Consider the following 17,228-nt stretch of genomic DNA (forward strand, 5'->3'; position numbering starts at 1 on the left):
GGAGATGAGAATAAGCCCTTGAGGACACATTTGTGCTGTTGGAGCTTCTGTGCCTTCTAACCTACAAATAGAAACATGAAGAACCTCATGTTAAGGCTCTTCGTTGCGGTGAACTGGATTCAGGCAGTTTGGTAGGGGTCTCTTCCAACTCCTGTAAAATACCAAATTATTTTTTGCCCTGAAGGATGGATTGGTACAGAACACAATTCTTTCTTCTTGAAAAGAAATAAAGATCTCATTATCTCCCACCACTATGATGGAAATAAACATGACCCAAAACATTGACAAATTTGCATCCTATTAGCATTCTTGGTTATGTCTGGAGCGCCCAAACTCAGATATGGCCTTTTATCAGGGTGAAAGTAAGTCATAATGGGGGGGTCTCTTTAGATATCAAATCATGCCAGCTTTACTGTTCCTGCATCCCAAATGCATGTTTACAGAAATAAACAATAGAAAAAAATTCACATTATCACACAACATTACATGTGAATAACAAATAGGCTTTTGTGGGGAGATTGGAAAAGTTCTGCTACATGTTTAGGCCTAGTTCTTTCTACTAACTCTTCACAATTGTTTCCTTTATTTTATGCAGGATCTCCAATGTTACTACAGATGAAATCATGACAGACGTGATGCTGGGAATCTTAAGGCAAATTGCTTCAGATGTAATCAGTGCAGAAAAACTGAGACTTGAAGAGGAAAGACGCCGTGCTGAAGAAGAGAGGCAAACATTCTTTATACTTTGAGTAGAAACTTTGAGACAAGGAGATGTAGATTGGAATACATTGTGGTACTTGTGTGGATAAGCCAGCCATAATACCCCAGCACCACAGCGGGAGCGGAGTCCTGGAGAGGCAAGGGTCAGCAACACCCAGTGGCCAGGCTTCCCCACCCATGCGCTCAGCCTGGGTGGGAATGGGCTCTACATGTGTAACAACACGTGTAGAACTCTACACAATGCTCCCCTTCCTCTCCCTCATTGTATGAAGGTGCTCTGTGATGAACATCCCTTTTACCTATTGGCCAAATGCATGGACCGTATAACCCCCCCCCCAAACATGCTGGCAGCAGGAGATGGATAACTTACACAGCCCCACCATCTCCATTCGCATTGTTTGAATGTGAATCTCTCAGGTCAGGTGGGCTTGGTTGGGGAGAGGTTGTAGCTCAGTGGTCAAGCATCTGCTTCAGTCTCTGGCATCTTCAGCCCCAGACAGGACTGGGAAAGTTTCCTGTCTGGAATCTTGGCTAGTCAGTTTAGGCAAAATTGAGCTACCTAGACTGATGGTCTGAGCTGGTACTGGGCAGCTCTGTTCCTCTGTTATCAGCTCTAAGAGGTATCTGTTTCCTTTCATATCATTAAGTTTCTCTCTTCTAAATATTTGTACTTTGGTTGATTATTCCCTAAACATTGTATTTGCATTCATCTTGAAAATGAATGAATCTGGGAGGGAGGGTTTGAAGGCGGAAAGGGAAAATAATGAATATGATATGTTTTGATAATTTGTTATGTTGAAATTGTTAATAAAACCATATTTTTAAAAAAGAAAATGAATTAGGTTGACAGTAAATTGGCAGGACCCAGGATTTACTGCTGTTTAATGCAATGTGCTAGGAATTTCAGCAATGAATGTAATCCGAATATGGTTAATGGTACCTGTATCCCTGTAATATTTTGATGCATTACACTTAATGCACTGGTTTTGACACTGCAGTTTTTAAAATATGGAGATACTTGGTCGCTTAAGATTTTACTTGTCTGTCATCTGCCTATAATGTCCGTGTGTTTTCCTCCTCAGGCAGAAGCAGGAAATGGAGCGGTTAATAGAAATGTTGAGTGACTCGCTGCGTATGGCATTGACAGAAGAAGTGGTGAAGGAAATGGTGCAAGAGATTTCAGTGAAGGAGTTAAAGTAAGCGGTAAAACACGGGGATTTGCCTGTGAAATGGATGTCAGGACCAGCCCTATGCAGAATATGGGCTGGGTCAACACGAAGGAGCTTTGAGACCTAGATGTTAAAAAGCTCAAAATTTCAAATGTAGGCTTCCTAACTCTCTGTGCCCTGTGTTTTCACAGTCATCTAGAGGAGGGGAACAGCCCCTTCTCACTTTCTGTGATAAAGTCTACTCTTCTTCGGATCACACAATGTTTTATCTTGAAACTACATAAAGTAGTGCCAATCAAATGAGTTTTGTTTTTTCTTCCCACCACAGCAATAACTGGTACAGTAATCTAGTTGAAAGGGATGCAGGTGGCACTGTGGGTTAAACCACAGAGCCTAGGACTTGCCGATCAGAAGGTTGGCAGTTCGAATCCCCGTGATGGGGTGAGCTCCCGTTGCTCGGTTCCCTTCTCCTGCCAACCTAGCAGTTCAAAAGCACATCAAAGTGCAAGTAGATAAATAGGTACCGCTCTGGCGGGAAGGTAAACGGCGTTTCCATGCGCTGCTCTGGTTCGCCAGAAGCAGCTTAGTCATGCAGAAGCTGTACGCCGGTTCCCTCGGCCAATAAAGCGAGATGAGCACCGCAACCCCAGAGTCGGCCACAACTGGACCTAACGGTCAGGGGTTCCTTTACCTTTACCTAATCTAGTTGAAGAGAAAGAGGAGAGTCGACTAGACACAGAATATCTAGGTGGTGATGTAGAAAAATGGATCAGTTCATGTCATATTACAAATTGGCACATATTTTTCAATTTCTTTGTTGAAAAAGTCTCTGTGTGCAGAAGACAAGAGTTCCTATTTAAGCTGTTTCTGCCGTTCTTATCACCATAACAACCGGGAAGTTTTTAATCTTTGATGTTTTACTATTTTTTATATATACTGTAAGCTGCCCAGAGTGGCTGGGGAAAGCCAACCCGATGAGCGGGGTATAAATATTATTATTATTATTATTATTATTATTATTATTATTATTTTCAATTTAGTCTTTGAAAATTTTAAAGTGGCTTCGTTCATTGACAGAAATATTGCATTTTTCATTTTCATTTTGCTTTGTTCCTGTGCTCTGATGCTTAATTTTGACCTAGGTGTGCCCTGGAGAAAGACCAAAGAGCACGCGTTGCCCGCTGCTCCAAGGAAGTCTGTGCTGAAATAATGGGTGTATTTTTGGAAGATGAGATTTTCCAGAGTGCTAAGGAGACTCTACAAGAACTCCAGTGTTTCTGCAAATACTTACAACGGTGGGTTAAATGCAGTTTTTCTGCAGCCATTTGACATAAAATGGACCCTTGTCTAGCATGTCAAGTTTATATTCTACTCTTTCACAAAATAGCTAAGAGCAGCACATGTTAAGTCTCATTTTTATCTTTATTTTGTTACAGGTTTAATCTATTGTAGGAAGATAGGTTAGGTTGAGAAATGATTAAGAGCTATAAGTAAAATGATTTCTGAATGATGAATGGCTATCCCAACATTGCTTTTCCAGTAGTGACCCAAGAAGGAAAGTCGCATTCCTTCTGCCCTCCATTGATTTGAACTTCTTTGATGTCTGCTTGGCAGGCTTATCAGGGACGCCTTTTTTAAAATGGGCTTTGTAGATTGTAAATCAAAGTTCAAAGAGAAACTGATGTTGAGTTGAACTGCTCATGGCAGGGCTCAGGGTCAGGGCTTTTATGTGATGACTCCTGATTGCAAAATAATTGAGTGGCTTTTCATTTATTTTTTAAATATACACTGCTTGATTGGTTTTCTTTAAAACCCTCAAAGTGCTTTATTTTGTGCGTATTTTGAAGACCTTTATTTTGTCTGAAATCTGCAAGCCTACAGGAAAATTACATGAGCATGTTAAGAATGAATTGTAATGTTTTTTGGTGACACACCAAACCCGACTTAGCCAGCTTTCTGGTTGCAGTTTTGTCTGTGAATGAGAGCAGTTAAATGAGTAGGACCCTTCTTTTGTAGCAAGTGTTAATTGTTTGTAGTTTTTATTATTATTGTAAAAGATACTGGATTCCACAGTGGAATAGATACTGTGGGATGGCTTTCGGCATTGTCCGGTTTTTATTTTACTGCTGTATGATTTGGTAATGGCCCTTGGCTAAGCAATAACTTTGATTTGAATAATTTTAATGAAATGCATTGATACTTTATCTTGCAGATGGAGGGAAGCTGTTGCAGCCCGGAAGAAATTGAAGCGTCAGATGAGATCTTTCCCAGCAGCTCCCTGTTGTGTAGATCCAAAACATAAATTGAAGGCTCTGTCTCCCAGCGCAGAATGTCCTATTGCCAGAGAGCACCTTGCGAAAACGATTGTAAACTTGGGACATGCAGGGAACCTTGGCATCTCCTGTCTTAGGTAAGTGCATCCTGGCCTGGTTCACACAATAGACTAAGACAAGCCTTGGCTTAAGCAAGAGCAGGAATGCAGATCTCTGGAGAGGAGTCTCTTCAGTGCTTTTTGCTGCTGCGCTGTGCTGAGCTAAGCCTTGGCTCGGCTAGACGTGCCACTCAGTTGGGGGCTCCTGGCTTAACCACAAGCTCAGTTTGGCTCAGCGCAGTAGTCCCCAAACTTTTCCAATAGAGAGCGCTTGAAAGCTGCTGAGGGCCTTGATGGACCACTTAACAGTTTTTCTGCCTGTCATAGTTATACTGTATAATTTTTTACAGACATGCCACAGATGACCTGAATGAACGGACCACAGTTTGGAAACTGCTAGCTTGGTGTATTGTGCAAACCGGGCCACTTTTTAATTGACCACTATATAGGTTATAGAAATCAGTGGCTATACAGTTTCTGCTAGTCGTGTTCCCATGTGAAAAGAAAGAAAATATGCTCCTTTTCATCATCCTCTGACCCCCGTCGCCCGTGCTTGTATTCTTTGTGTCTATTGTAGAGCCAGTCTTGGTTTGCTGTGGTCCACATACACAGTTTATGTGGCTAAAAAAAGATGCATTTTGTTTTTTCAATGTTGAAATCCAACGTGTCCCATCATGTTTATTATGTCATATTTTGGTCACATTTATTATTTTTTCAGTGTTGTGTGGAGGAGCCCCAAGAGAGTAGATACAATAAGCCTACAACTTAAGCACATTTTACTTGTGTGCTCATTCAAACATTGAAAATGTTAAAAAAATTAAAAGGGGCAGAAAGGAGGTTCTAGGGGAAAATACTTTCTCAATATAATGTTGAGGCTATCAGTCCCTGAATTCTTTTACTCTTCATTAATTCCCCATTAGACTTATTTCTTTTCTCTGTAGACTTCTTTCTTCCCTCTGTATTAACAATTGTAGGTAAGGCACCTCTTAAAATTAATGTGCAACAGGCATCTCAATTGCAGCCATGTAGGTCATCACATCTGCAGCTACCTAGCTAGCTGTTCCTTGAGGTAGCTTTGAAATCTCAGACAGACATAAATTATTGTTAGTAACATTGGAATTCATGTCTTTGTACATGCTGATTATATAAGAGGTTGTCATATACTTGCAAGATGGAAGGGGGAATGTGGACAAAATAAACACTTTGCTTATTTCTAGGCTCAGATGTTTACAGAACAAGGCAATTCATCAAATGAAAGTGCAACATTTTTACCACCAGTTATTAAGGTATGTTAAAATTATTGAAGCTAAAGCACACATATGGCAAACTCTGGGATTGCCACCTGCAGTAACCCTAGAACAATTGTGAAGTGATAGATTCCAAAACGGATTTTGACTTGAATAAGTGCCTTTTTAAAAAATACGTGTTCATGACCATCTATCAAACACTGATTTAAAGACTGATTTTCTTTATAAAGGAGAACTAAGGGGGGCAATACCTGACTTCCTAGGTTAAACCTTATCATGTTATTTGTAAAAATTTTTTTAAAAAAAATTCCTTCCAGTAGCACCTTAGAGACCAACTAAGTTTGTTATTGGTAGGAGCTTTTGTGTGCACGCACACTTCTTCTTGTCTGTGGACTTCCCACGAGGTGACTTGCAAGCTCCCACAGGCAGGGCCAGGGCTCTATGGAGGCAGCAGGACTGGAGTGGAGAATTGCTGCCACTGGGTGCCCTGCTGTTCCTGCCACTGCTGGCCACTTACCCACCCACAGGGTCCTTTGCCACCCCCTTTGTCTTCTGCCTGCCTTGTTCAAAGGGAGCCCTTTCTCAGAGCACAGGGTTCTGCACCAGGTGTCCAGGAAAGTACCTTTACTGCCAAGCCTAACAGCTAAAAATGCTATTTAAGCTTACTCCAAAGTAGCTAAACTTTTTCAAATTTTAAACTTTTCACATTAATCAGCATTTGTAGCCACTGTGGCAGCAGAAGCGATCTGTCAGACTGTCTGCTCCCAGACTACATCACTCTGTGGAAGGAGGGAGCCCCTTGGACTTTCCTCAGAGTGTGGCAAGATGGGGGGTAGAGAACTTGACAGCAGTGCTGGCACTAATGCAGTAGCAAAAGAGCAACAGAGGAAAAGAAATCTGGAAATGGGCTGTGGGGAGAGGAGAAGGAGGAGGAAGAGGAGTATCTTGAGCTAGCCCTGATCCCAGATGCTAGGGTGATACTGCATAGATAAGCATGTATCTCTGTTTGGTGTGCTTTGGCTATCTGAGCTCTGCTGTGCATCCTGTTCTGACTATTTCCCGGTTTAAGAACTCTACCAGCCAACCAGCACAGACACTTTCCATCTTGGAGAGAAGCACAACCAGCCCTTGCTCCTGAAGATTCTGTACACTTGTAACAATCTGTTCTTATGCAGTCTTAGCCTTCTGTGTATGACGAGTGACAAATAGAAATTTGCCTTTTGTCTGAAGCAGATGTAATTGTGCAATGAAAGAGTATATGAGTTGCACGCAGAGAGGGTTTGGATTGTGCTCCTAGATCGAATCAAGGCTCTGTTAGATTAACAGATCAATACAGCATTTATAATCTACAAAACAATATATAAAATAGTATTTAATCTATAAAACAGTATTAACAACACAGGCAAAATAGCAACTGCAAAAAATAAACTAAGCATACACACACTCTCCAGACCCCCATCACTCGTAATCTTTCGCTCTGTTCAGTTCATTAAAATACGCATCAAATGCACACAATTCCTGTTGCTAAGGCAGCTTAGCCAGATGTTGTGCCTGCTGGACTCCTTGCGTAGTGGGCCATGGGGGAGACACTGGGGCTCTTGGGCCTGCCACCAGTGGTTAGGTGGACTCTGGGTAGCTTGCCCAGGCGCTGTTGAGGAGAAGCTGACCCTCCTTGCTCTTGATAATCTGGAGGCTCATTCCCACTCGAGGAAGCCCAAGGCAAGCCTGTTCCTCCGGAGTGGTGAGTTGTGGCTGCACTTGGTGTTGAGGCCGACCAGGAAATCCAGCTGTGCCTCCATGCCCAGGACACTCTCGCTGCGCCATGGCCCATCCACCACCAGCTGCTCCCTGTCTGATCACAGAGATCATGGGGGAGTCTCTGTTAGTGGTCCCCCACGACTCAGAGGCACAGCTGTAACTCATAGGAGCCATGTATTCAGCCTTGTGGGCCCGATCCTGTGGAACTCCCTACCAACTGAGATTAGACAGTCCCTTCTGAACTTTAGGCCCTTGACACTCCTCTTTCAGACGGCATTGCATGGTAGCTTTCTGTTTCTCTGACAAATTTTAATTGTTCCTTGTGTTTTTAAACATATTCTGTGCACTGCCTAGAAATTCTGCATAATAATAAGTGTTATATAAAATAAATAATAAGAAATAATTTTGTGTGTGTGTGTGTTCCTAAGGGATGCAATGTGGACTCCACTGGATCTGCCATCACTGGTAGCTGAAAACATTCCAGTGAAAGAAAAAGAGGTCTTTTGGAAAGTACTTCTCGTGCTGCCAGGCTATGAGGAATGTCCAGTTGGGGATCCCAGAAGGTATTTTTTGCATTCAAACTATGCCAAGAAAGCCAGTAGCTGGTGGTGTTGCCTGTGTGGCCCTCAGGGCTGACCTGTTATCAGCAGTACTGCAACCTAGTAGATGCTAGCCATTCAGAAGACACAAAATAATTTGGTTTGCTACTTGCTTATGTTGGTATTCATAACTAGAGACTTGCATGAAAATGTTTGGTTTTGTTGTTTTTTACTCCCTCGCCCAGCCCCATGTTGCTGACTGAAACAGTCTTCTAGTCCCTGGAGCTCCTTTTCATTAAAAGAGACATTAAAAGTTCTCCAGCATTGCTGAGGCCCCGGGAATCTTGGTGTCGGTGCCTATTGAACTTTGAATCTGGGTTAACTTCAGCCAGTTTTTCCTGTGTGGAAGAATGCAAGCTAGCCATTGTGTTCTCCATGACTGTGCTGTGCCTGCTATGTCCCTTGTGCCATTGTTCTTCCCTTTGCATAGAAGACGGGGAAAGTTGGGATATTGGGTACTTGGAGTCCTGCCCTTAGAAGCTCCATTGCCTTGGCTCCTCCCATAATAGTGTTGGCTTTTAAAAACAGGATTAATGGTAGTAAGCAGTTAAGCAGAGAAAATAGGTATGGCCCAGGTGTGGATAACCTGTAGCAATCCAGGTGTTGCTGAAGCACTATTTCTTTCAGCCCCAGCAAGCATGGTCAATGCTCAGGGATGATGGGAGTTGTAGTTCAGCAACATGTTCTGCATGTCTGGTGTAACCAAACCAGTGCAAGCCACTCATGGTGACTTGTTGGAATCACTCGCTGACTGGTAAGTATGAATGAGATGTTGTGGGCCTAATGCCAGATAGGTTTCATGTCACTTCAGAATATGCCAGATATGTTTGTTTCAGTGGAGCCAGTTCACAGATTCAGCTGTGAGCAATCAAGTGATATACGTGCACCATAAACTTGCCCTTTCTTGCACTGTTGTTCCTATGCATATTTGTAGGATCAGGGTGTCAGGAAATCTCTTTGATAATAAATGAATAAACCTGTTAATAATCTTCAAGCCAAGAATTTAGGAATATAGGTTTTCGGTATTTCAGTTAAGTTTCTAATGCTAACAATCTGTGCACACTCACCTGGGAGAATTGCCCATTGAACTGAATGGGACTTGCTTCTGAGTAAACATGTATAGGATTGAGTCATATCCTTATCAACCTGTGTGACACTCCTTAAGATTTCTGAAATGAATCTTAAGCGTTACAGTTCAGTAAAGGCATTGGCAAATAGGAAAATTACCATATTGTGGCTGTACAAATTATCATATATATTAATTCTCAAATTAACAAATTATCATATATATTAATTATCAGATTAACAAATTATCATATATATTAATAGTGATCTCATTTCTCTGAGTGTTGGTCCTTATGTAGCCAAAGCAGCTCCACTCACCCACAAGAGGGAGGAATAAGGAAGTTCAGGGGACCCTCAAGATTTGCCTAATTACAAAATATATTTAGAACCCCATGGCCTGGTGGCCCAACCTGAATATGTTGGGGGGCCATGGAATGCTGACTCTCTTGCTGGGGTGGAGTGTTTGTAATAGAACCAGGTGAATGAGAGATGTAATGGAATATGCTGAAGGAGGTCATGGTTGGCTATCTGAAAGAGGGAACAGGGTCGCTCTCCACTGCAACATTTTTGTGGCAGTCCTGCTTGTTTGCTTGTATAAAATGTTGACTATAGATAGTAAATTCAAATATTATTTAGATACTATATTAACATGCAGATAGTTTGTGAATATTTAAATGAAGATGTCTGTTTCTTTCAACAAAGTAGCACACTCTGATAACAACACTATCATTTACAGGATCTAAATATTTGTCACTTTTTAAAGTGGTGGCAGAGTTTACAATTAATTTGTGATGCTATACTGAAAGTATATCTGGTCTTCTGTTCACAGAATTATAGCAGACTGGTTGAAAGCTAAGCTTATGATTGGTAAAAATTTGAAGGAAGATATGTCTGTGGTAAAAGGTGGAATCCAGACCCTTGCATTGCATACTTCTCTTCATATGAAAAATGACTGGGCTGCTTGTATCAGTGTGTGTGTCAAGGTCAGTTCAAACATTGCTTGCTACATGTTAGTGTCATGAGAGGTACCGCAAAAGCTCTGCCTTTTGAAAGTTCAGAATTCAGTAGCCTGGTTAAGGCAGACTCACTCTATCAAACACATTCCTGTGCTTAAAGTTCTTTATTGGCTTTCATTTTGTCTGCTGGTGTTGCTTTATAAAGCCCTGCACCGTCTAGATAGGGAACCTTTTTCAGGTCCCAGGGCTCTGATGGAAGCCTCATTCCAGTAGCGAGGGATGCCAAACCCCAACACAATCACAGATATTTAACACACCCACCCACAAAGCTATTTGCCATGGAGGCAGAGGCACATATTTAATTATTATTAAATTATGCAATTATATTTCATCTATTTTCTTCATTGACATTTTTCTTAATGCATTTTTTTGTTATTTTGATTTCTTTAAAAGAAGCCTTCAGTATCGTTTAACTATGATTTGTAGTTTGTTCCAATTGTGGTTTGCTTGGAGCAAAACAGACCACAATCCCACATTCAGACATAATGCTAAGTCAGGAAATTATTGTTTTGTTTTCTCTTCACCCGAGGTGGGAAAGGCAAAACTATTATAGATCTGCCCATTAACAGTAAGCCATTAATTTGTTTAACTTTTACTGCCCAATGTTGTTATACAGATTGGACTGTTTGGTCAGTATATTTATTCACGGAGAGTAGGTCAATTAGCGGCTGTTGGCCAGAACAGCGGACTGGCGTCTTCACGTCCAGGGGAGTCTGCCACCAAATGCCCGTTGCTTTGGAGCAAGCAGCAAGGAAGGGCTTCTGGCTTCTGTGGTGCTTGTGGCCAGCTTGTGGCTGTCTGCTGCTAAAACAGGAGGCTGTGCTAGATGGACCCCTTGGTCTGATCCTGCAGGGATGCTTTTAGGTGCTGACATTTCCCCCTATTGGTTTGCTTTCCCTGTCTAGGTGACGGAGGGGACGCTCAGTCCCTCGGAGCTGAATGACCCAGAGACCCAGAAGGAGCTGCTTGGCACGAGGGGGCTGGTTCTCCTTCTGTCTCCTCGAGTGAGCAGTGAGGATGTTGTAGAGGAAGAGGTTTACTGGCTTTCAGCCTTGCTGCAGCTAAAACGGATCCTTCAGGCGAAACCTTTCCAACCAATCGTCCCTCTGGTGGTTCTTGTCCCAAGTCAGGGGGATGAAGCCATAGAAAAAGATGTAGAAGGAGGTATGAGAAGTTTCTGCACTTGGGGGTAATTGCTCTTTAAGTCCATTTTTTCATTTGGAAAATAGCTGTGTGGTTGTCTCTTCTTAATTCTGTGCCTTTTCAGGGGGATAATGGAGTAGTATCACTAAAGTGGAATGTGGTTTCTTTTAAAGGACTGATGCTGCCAGATTTGATTTCGGCTAACCTTATTTCAGGTTACAACATAGTTGTCATTCCAGATTCTGTGAATGGATTGCAAGGTACCAGCAAGGTAAGAACCATCTCCACAGAGAGGTTGTAATTTATATTCCTACCAGGTTATCGCCACAGGGAGAGTATTATTATCAGTTGCATTTTAAAGCTGTAGGTTGGCAACTCAAAAACAAAGCAGAAACCAGTGTGCTGATTAGAGTGTCAAGACTACAGCCTGGGAGACCAGGGTTGAAATCCCCACTCAGCCATGAGGCTCTCTGGATGACCTTGGGTCACTTGCTCTCAGTCTGACCCACCTCACAGGGCTGTTGACATGCCACACTCAATGCAGGGAGGCTTTTCATCAGGCTACCTGATAACCAGATTCCCCATTGAAAGCCCCTGTGGATGCCTTCCAGCTCCCAGTCCTATCTCAGGCTTTTTCCATCACTGCAGAGATTTTGGGCAGTCTTCACAGGAGCAATTGGTTGTGAAGGATGGAGTACCATCTCTTAATACGATTGCATGAGCCTTTTCTGTTATTCCATACTCAGTTGATCTTGTCTACTAGAACCTTGTCTAATATGGAAAGGCATCGTCAGCATAGGGTTTTCACCTTGGTTTAGGAGATCATGGGAGTGGAAGCCTGTTTTTAGTAAGTTTTTTTCAGCTTCATGTTCAGTTGTGTTGTGTTGGGGGAAGGACTGGGTTTGAGAGCAGGACTGAAAGCGTTTATGTATCAACAGAACTGACTTCCTTAATGTGGTGACTCATTGATACGTATTTACACTTTATTGTCAACTAGTGAATTTGTCGTGTGTAATTCTGTCTACAGCTCTCTGAAGCTGTGCAGTGGCTGGTTGCTCAGTGCCCGAGCTCAGACAAGGTTCACTGCCAGACACTCATGCAGTATGTTGAAGACGGTGTGGACCGTGAGTTCAGTAAGCACTTCTACCAAGACATGAAGGAGAGATCCCATGCTGGCTTGCCCTCTCAGGATCCCAGTGCCATAATAGAGCTGTACAATAGTGTGATACAGTTCCTGGCTGAAGTCGCCTGTTCAGAAGATCTCTGTGAACTCTCCTGGCCTGTTCCTGAATTTGCAGAGCCCGGGGGCAGCAAAGTGCTTCCGCATCTCCAGTGGAACACCCCCAGCCATCTGGGCTGGCTGAAGAAAGCCCTGCTCTCCTTCCAGATCCCTCACATGGATCTCCCTCCTTTGGGTGGTAAGAACTCCTAACCAGTACTGTTGCCTGGTAGCAGTTGAGAGACTGCTGTGTAATACACAAATAACATGCTAACAAATAACACCCTAACAGAGCCAGTGTGGTGTAGTGGTTAAGAGCGGTAGTCTCGTAATCTGGGGAACCGGGTTCGCGTCTCCGCTCCTCCTCATGCAGCTGCTGGGTGACCTTGGGCCAGTCACACTTCTTTGAAGTCTCTCAGTCCCACTCACCTCACAGAGTGTTTGTTGTGGGGGAGGAAGGAAAAGGAGAATGTTAGCTGCTTTGAGACTCCTGAAGGGGAGTGAAAGGCGGGATATCAAATCCAAACTCCTCTTCTTCTTCTTCTTCTTCTTCTTCTTCTTCTTCTTCTTCTTCTTCTTCTTCTCTGAATTATAATTGTCTTGCTTATCACAAAAGAAAATGTATTAGAAAGAAAATGTTTCTCATCATGAGAGTTTTAAGTTACTCCTTGCTTCCATCATGTTTTCTGTATTTTGTTGCATGTCTGTTTATTGTTCTGGAATTAAATTTTGAATTGGGAAGCAGCCATTTCCCAGATGTGTACACATGTGTGTTTGTGTGCATAAGGACAGAGCTATCTTTCTGTTATGCCCACTTACCTGAAAGATTTCCTTATTCTTACTGTACCAGATCTTGATGCAAGAAGCTTCGGGAACTCCCCCTATATTTTCTTGCTCTGCTTTGCAAAAATGGACCTAACATTTCAACAGATATTTTAACAAATGTTGACACGACTCATTGGTTGAATCCTGGTTGTTATTTTTGTTGTTTCTGCTGTTGTTGTAATTATTATTAATTATGCTGTGCCCTAATACTTTGGGGGCAGAATGTCTCTGAATAGTTACCGGAAACCACAAGAGGGGAGGGGGGGGGCTCTTGTGCTCAGGTCCTGCTTGTTTCCCACAGTTGGCCACTGGGAGGACAGGACGCTAGACTAGATGGGCTATTGGCCCGATTTGGGAGGCTTCTCTTGCCTGCTTTGGCTCAGCTAATTAATACCGGAGCAAAACTGAGCTGTAACATTGGCCATAGTTCTTTTCTGTTATTGTTAGGCATAAACTTTAATGTATCTTCTCTCTTTCCTCTGCCCACCAGCTCCCTGGCGCCCCGTTTGTGCCATGATTTTCCAGTATTTGTCCCAGACTACCAGTTCTCTTCAGACCCAGGAGATACTTCAGTCTCAGGTAGAGAATTTGCTGAGCAGAACTTACTTCAAGTGGAAGAGTAGGAAATATGCCAGCTCAGAAGACAATGGCCCATCTGTGGAAGAGATCCCTTGGGACAGGATCTTGGCACTATGCATTAACCATAAATTGAGAGACTGGAAACCTCCACAAAAGCCAATAGCACCAGGTAGTAAATGTCTCTGGGCAATCTCTTCTCTACATTTTAATTTTTTTTTCTATGTTCTGTATTAAGTTGTGTTTAGCATATATTAACTTTGCCTCTAGCCCCAAGAGTCTTGCCTGTATCCCTTGCTAACAAACTTATTATGGCATAAGCTTTCATGCCTTATACTTCCTCGGATGTGTGAAGTGTTATCGTAACTTCTGGTCTATATACACATGGAGTGGGGTGTGTGTGTAGAAAGGTCAGGGGTGAACGAAATCTGGAAAAGTACAGTGCTAATTGCTGTGATAATTCACAGAACAGTTCTTGATGACTCGGCCATTCTGGCATTGCTAAACCAATTAACACATATAAAGGTAAAGGGAACCCCTGACTGTTAAGGCCAGTTGCGGACGACTCTGGAGTTGCGGCGCTCATCTTGCGTTAGTGGCCAAGGGAGCCGGCATTTGTCTGCAGACAGTTTCTGGGTCATGTGGCCAGCATGACTAAGTCACTTCTGGTGAACCAGAGCAGCGCACAAAAACGGCATTTACCTTCCCCCCCAGAGCGGTACCTATTTATCTACTTGCACTTTGACGTGCTTTCGAACTGCTAGGTTGGCAGGAGCTGGGACCGAGCAAAGGGATTCAAACCCCATCGTGGGGATTCGAACCGCCAACCTTCTGATTGGCAAGCCGTAGGCTCTGTGGTTTAGACCACAGCACCACCTGCGTCCCATATTAACACATATAATGTTCAAAAAGCCATTGCCTCCATTCAGTCCACAAGTTACACCTTTGTATTTAAAGCCAGTGATTTCATGTTGTAGTCTCACCGTGAAGTTCCTTTGCTTCAAGTTGGCTACTTTAAGATCATTCACAGAGTGTCCTTGGAAGGTTGAAATGTCCCCCCCGCCCCTGGCACCTATTGCCATTTCTAAGGTCAGGCTCTGTTTGCCCTGTACATTTAAAGCAGTATTGTGCCATTCTAAACAGTCATGGTTTTCCCCTGGGAAAGTAGTATATTGAAGATGCTGAGCATTGTTAGTAGTCCTCTGTTCCCCTCAGAGAGCTACAATTCCTAGAGTTCCCTGGGAAGATGGATTGGTAGTTGAACTATTTTGCGAATTGTAGCTTTATGAGGGGAATAGAGGCCTACTAACAACTCTCAGCACCTCCAATATACTACAGTTTCCAGGATTCTTTGGTGAAAACCATGACTGTTTAAAATGGTATGATGCTGCTTTGAATACATAGTGCATATGGGGCTCAGTTTTATGTCCATTTATCCTTTTGCATAGAGACTGGACTGTTTGCCCTGTGTAAAATGTGTTGTTGGTAGATGATACCATGTATCACATTGGAAGATGAGCAGGTGAACGGAGACATGGTGCTGCCAGAGTCAATATGTTGACAATATGTCAATATATTAACATCTGGGATTGCCACAACGACTGGTCTTTGTTATGTGGCCTGTTGCTGCTAGCTTGAGGGCCTCTCTGTAAGCAAGTAGAGCCTTCACACCCAACGAAGTGTCATTGTGCAGAAGGGACTATAGATCATCTAAGCTGCATTGGAGTACTTACAGCTGCAATGTGTGGCAACAAGTGGCCTTCTGTCATTTCCCCTTCCAAATCTTTTAGATTATTCCTTGGTACCAGTAATTTAATTACTGAATGAGTGTACTTATACTGAACGCATGGGCGGAAGGAAAAGGTAGCAGTTTTGTTCAAACAAACATTTAGTGTTTGCATTCTAGAGCGACTGAGGCAGAGTTCCTCATTTCACGATAACTTCTGTTGAATGTGGAAAATCTATGTTACTTTTGATTTTATGTTGGGGTTTTGTGTGTCTTGCGTCTAACAGAAGCAGTGAGCAAAGATGGACAGACATATGTATATTTTTCTGAGGAGCAATTGAGAAAATTCACTCGTCCTGTTTTATGGGAAGAAGCCAGATTAAAAACTCAGAAAGAAGTCCAGCAAAGTGAAGGATGGTGAGATTGTCTAACTTTTCTTTGACTTTTAGCAGCCCTGCCCTCAGTGATTTCATGCTCTTTATTCAGCTCATAGTGGTGAGGAGGAATGAAAGAAAGTCCCCTCAAAGTATCTGCTTTATATACATTATTTACACAATGGGCTGCACATGATTGGCTAATTCTGGAATTCTACTGTAAGCCAATCAGGTTGTGGATTCACTTATATCTGGAGCATGATCAGACTGCTGCATTCTGAATCCTATTGTTCTAGGACCAATCAGACTGCTGCAATTTGGATCCTATTGTTTTAGGACCAATCAGACTGCTGCAGTTTGGATCCTATTGTTCTAGGACCAATCAGACTGCTGCAGTTTGGATCCTATTCAACTCAGTACATAACAGCACCCATGACAGGTGGCCATCAAACCTCTGCTTAAAGACCTCCAAGGAAGGAGAGTCCACCACTTTCTAAGGGAGGCTAAGTTTTTAAGCAGAGGTTGGACGGCCATCTCATGGATGCTTTCCTGCAGGGGGCTGGACTCTGTCACCCTCCGGGCAACATCCAACTCTGCCATTCTATGCCTCTAAGAATGATCTGACAGCATACTTGAAAGCAGCACTGAAGCCATCAGAAGATGGGATAGACAAATAGGAAAAGTGGATATGGTGCAAACTGCCCGTGCAGACAAGAACCTCAGCATTGAGCAGACAGGAACATGAAAGAGTCTTTAGAAGCACATTGTGGTTTTGCAGCTCTGGCTAGAATCTGAAAAAGACATTGTGGAACTGGGAAGGTATGGGGAAGCTGCAGCCCATGGGCTAAACTTGGCCTGCCAGGATCCTGAGTTGACCTGCAAGACTGTTTTCCCCAAACCCACAGCCACTCAAGTTGCATTTGATGTAGAGACAAGACATCAGGTGTGGGGAAGGCAGAGATGGGGCTTCAAAGGAACAATTGGGAGCTTATAGTGAGCAAGGTTTGCTTCTACCATTCATCAGCTGATGGGAGGTGGGAAGGTATTCTGCTCCTGCAGCATTTTGCCAGCATCTGCTACATGAAGGAGAACTTCTCTGTGCAGTAGATGCCTGCAAAATGAGGGCTTCTTTCTCTCTCCCCTGCTCCCCCATCAGCTGGTGGGAAGGAGAAAAAATGCTTTGCCAGCCCGATGCTCAGTGCTTCCCAAAATGTAGAGTAGGGCTGAAAACTCCCCTTGCACTGCAGTTCCCAAGCAGCTAATAGGAAACAGTCATTCAGGTGCTTGGGAACCCCATGTGAGGGATTTTGCAGGACAACTCACCTGTCAATCATGCTGGCATAAGGATGTTATGAGTTGGCCAACAAGGATGGGGCAGATAAAGATCTGTCCTCCAGAGCCAAAGAGGACTCTCACCCCA

The 17,228-nt window shown here is 43.1% G+C and overlaps 1 protein-coding gene across 3 annotated transcripts in view; it reads left to right on the forward strand.

The window, feature by feature from the left end:
- MCM3AP (minichromosome maintenance complex component 3 associated protein) overlaps positions 1–17,228 on the forward strand; it is a 43,874-nt gene that overhangs the window by 21,494 nt on the left and 5,152 nt on the right. For all 3 annotated transcript variants that reach the window (XM_083400518.1, XM_083400519.1, XM_083400520.1), the window contains exons 15-26: positions 596–727; positions 1,803–1,916; positions 3,032–3,184; positions 4,102–4,299; positions 5,478–5,546; positions 7,694–7,828; positions 9,759–9,912; positions 10,851–11,109; positions 11,262–11,359; positions 12,116–12,506; positions 13,623–13,880; positions 15,722–15,851. In XM_083400518.1, coding sequence (XP_083256644.1) covers positions 596–727; positions 1,803–1,916; positions 3,032–3,184; positions 4,102–4,299; positions 5,478–5,546; positions 7,694–7,828; positions 9,759–9,912; positions 10,851–11,109; positions 11,262–11,359; positions 12,116–12,506; positions 13,623–13,880; positions 15,722–15,851 — 2,091 coding nt within the window. The remainder of the gene's footprint in view (positions 1–595; positions 728–1,802; positions 1,917–3,031; positions 3,185–4,101; positions 4,300–5,477; positions 5,547–7,693; positions 7,829–9,758; positions 9,913–10,850; positions 11,110–11,261; positions 11,360–12,115; positions 12,507–13,622; positions 13,881–15,721; positions 15,852–17,228) is intronic.

Source organism: Podarcis tiliguerta (assembly GCF_965153285.1).
Source record: "Podarcis tiliguerta genome assembly, chromosome: 1".
Lineage (NCBI taxonomy): Eukaryota > Metazoa > Chordata > Lepidosauria > Squamata > Lacertidae > Podarcis > Podarcis tiliguerta.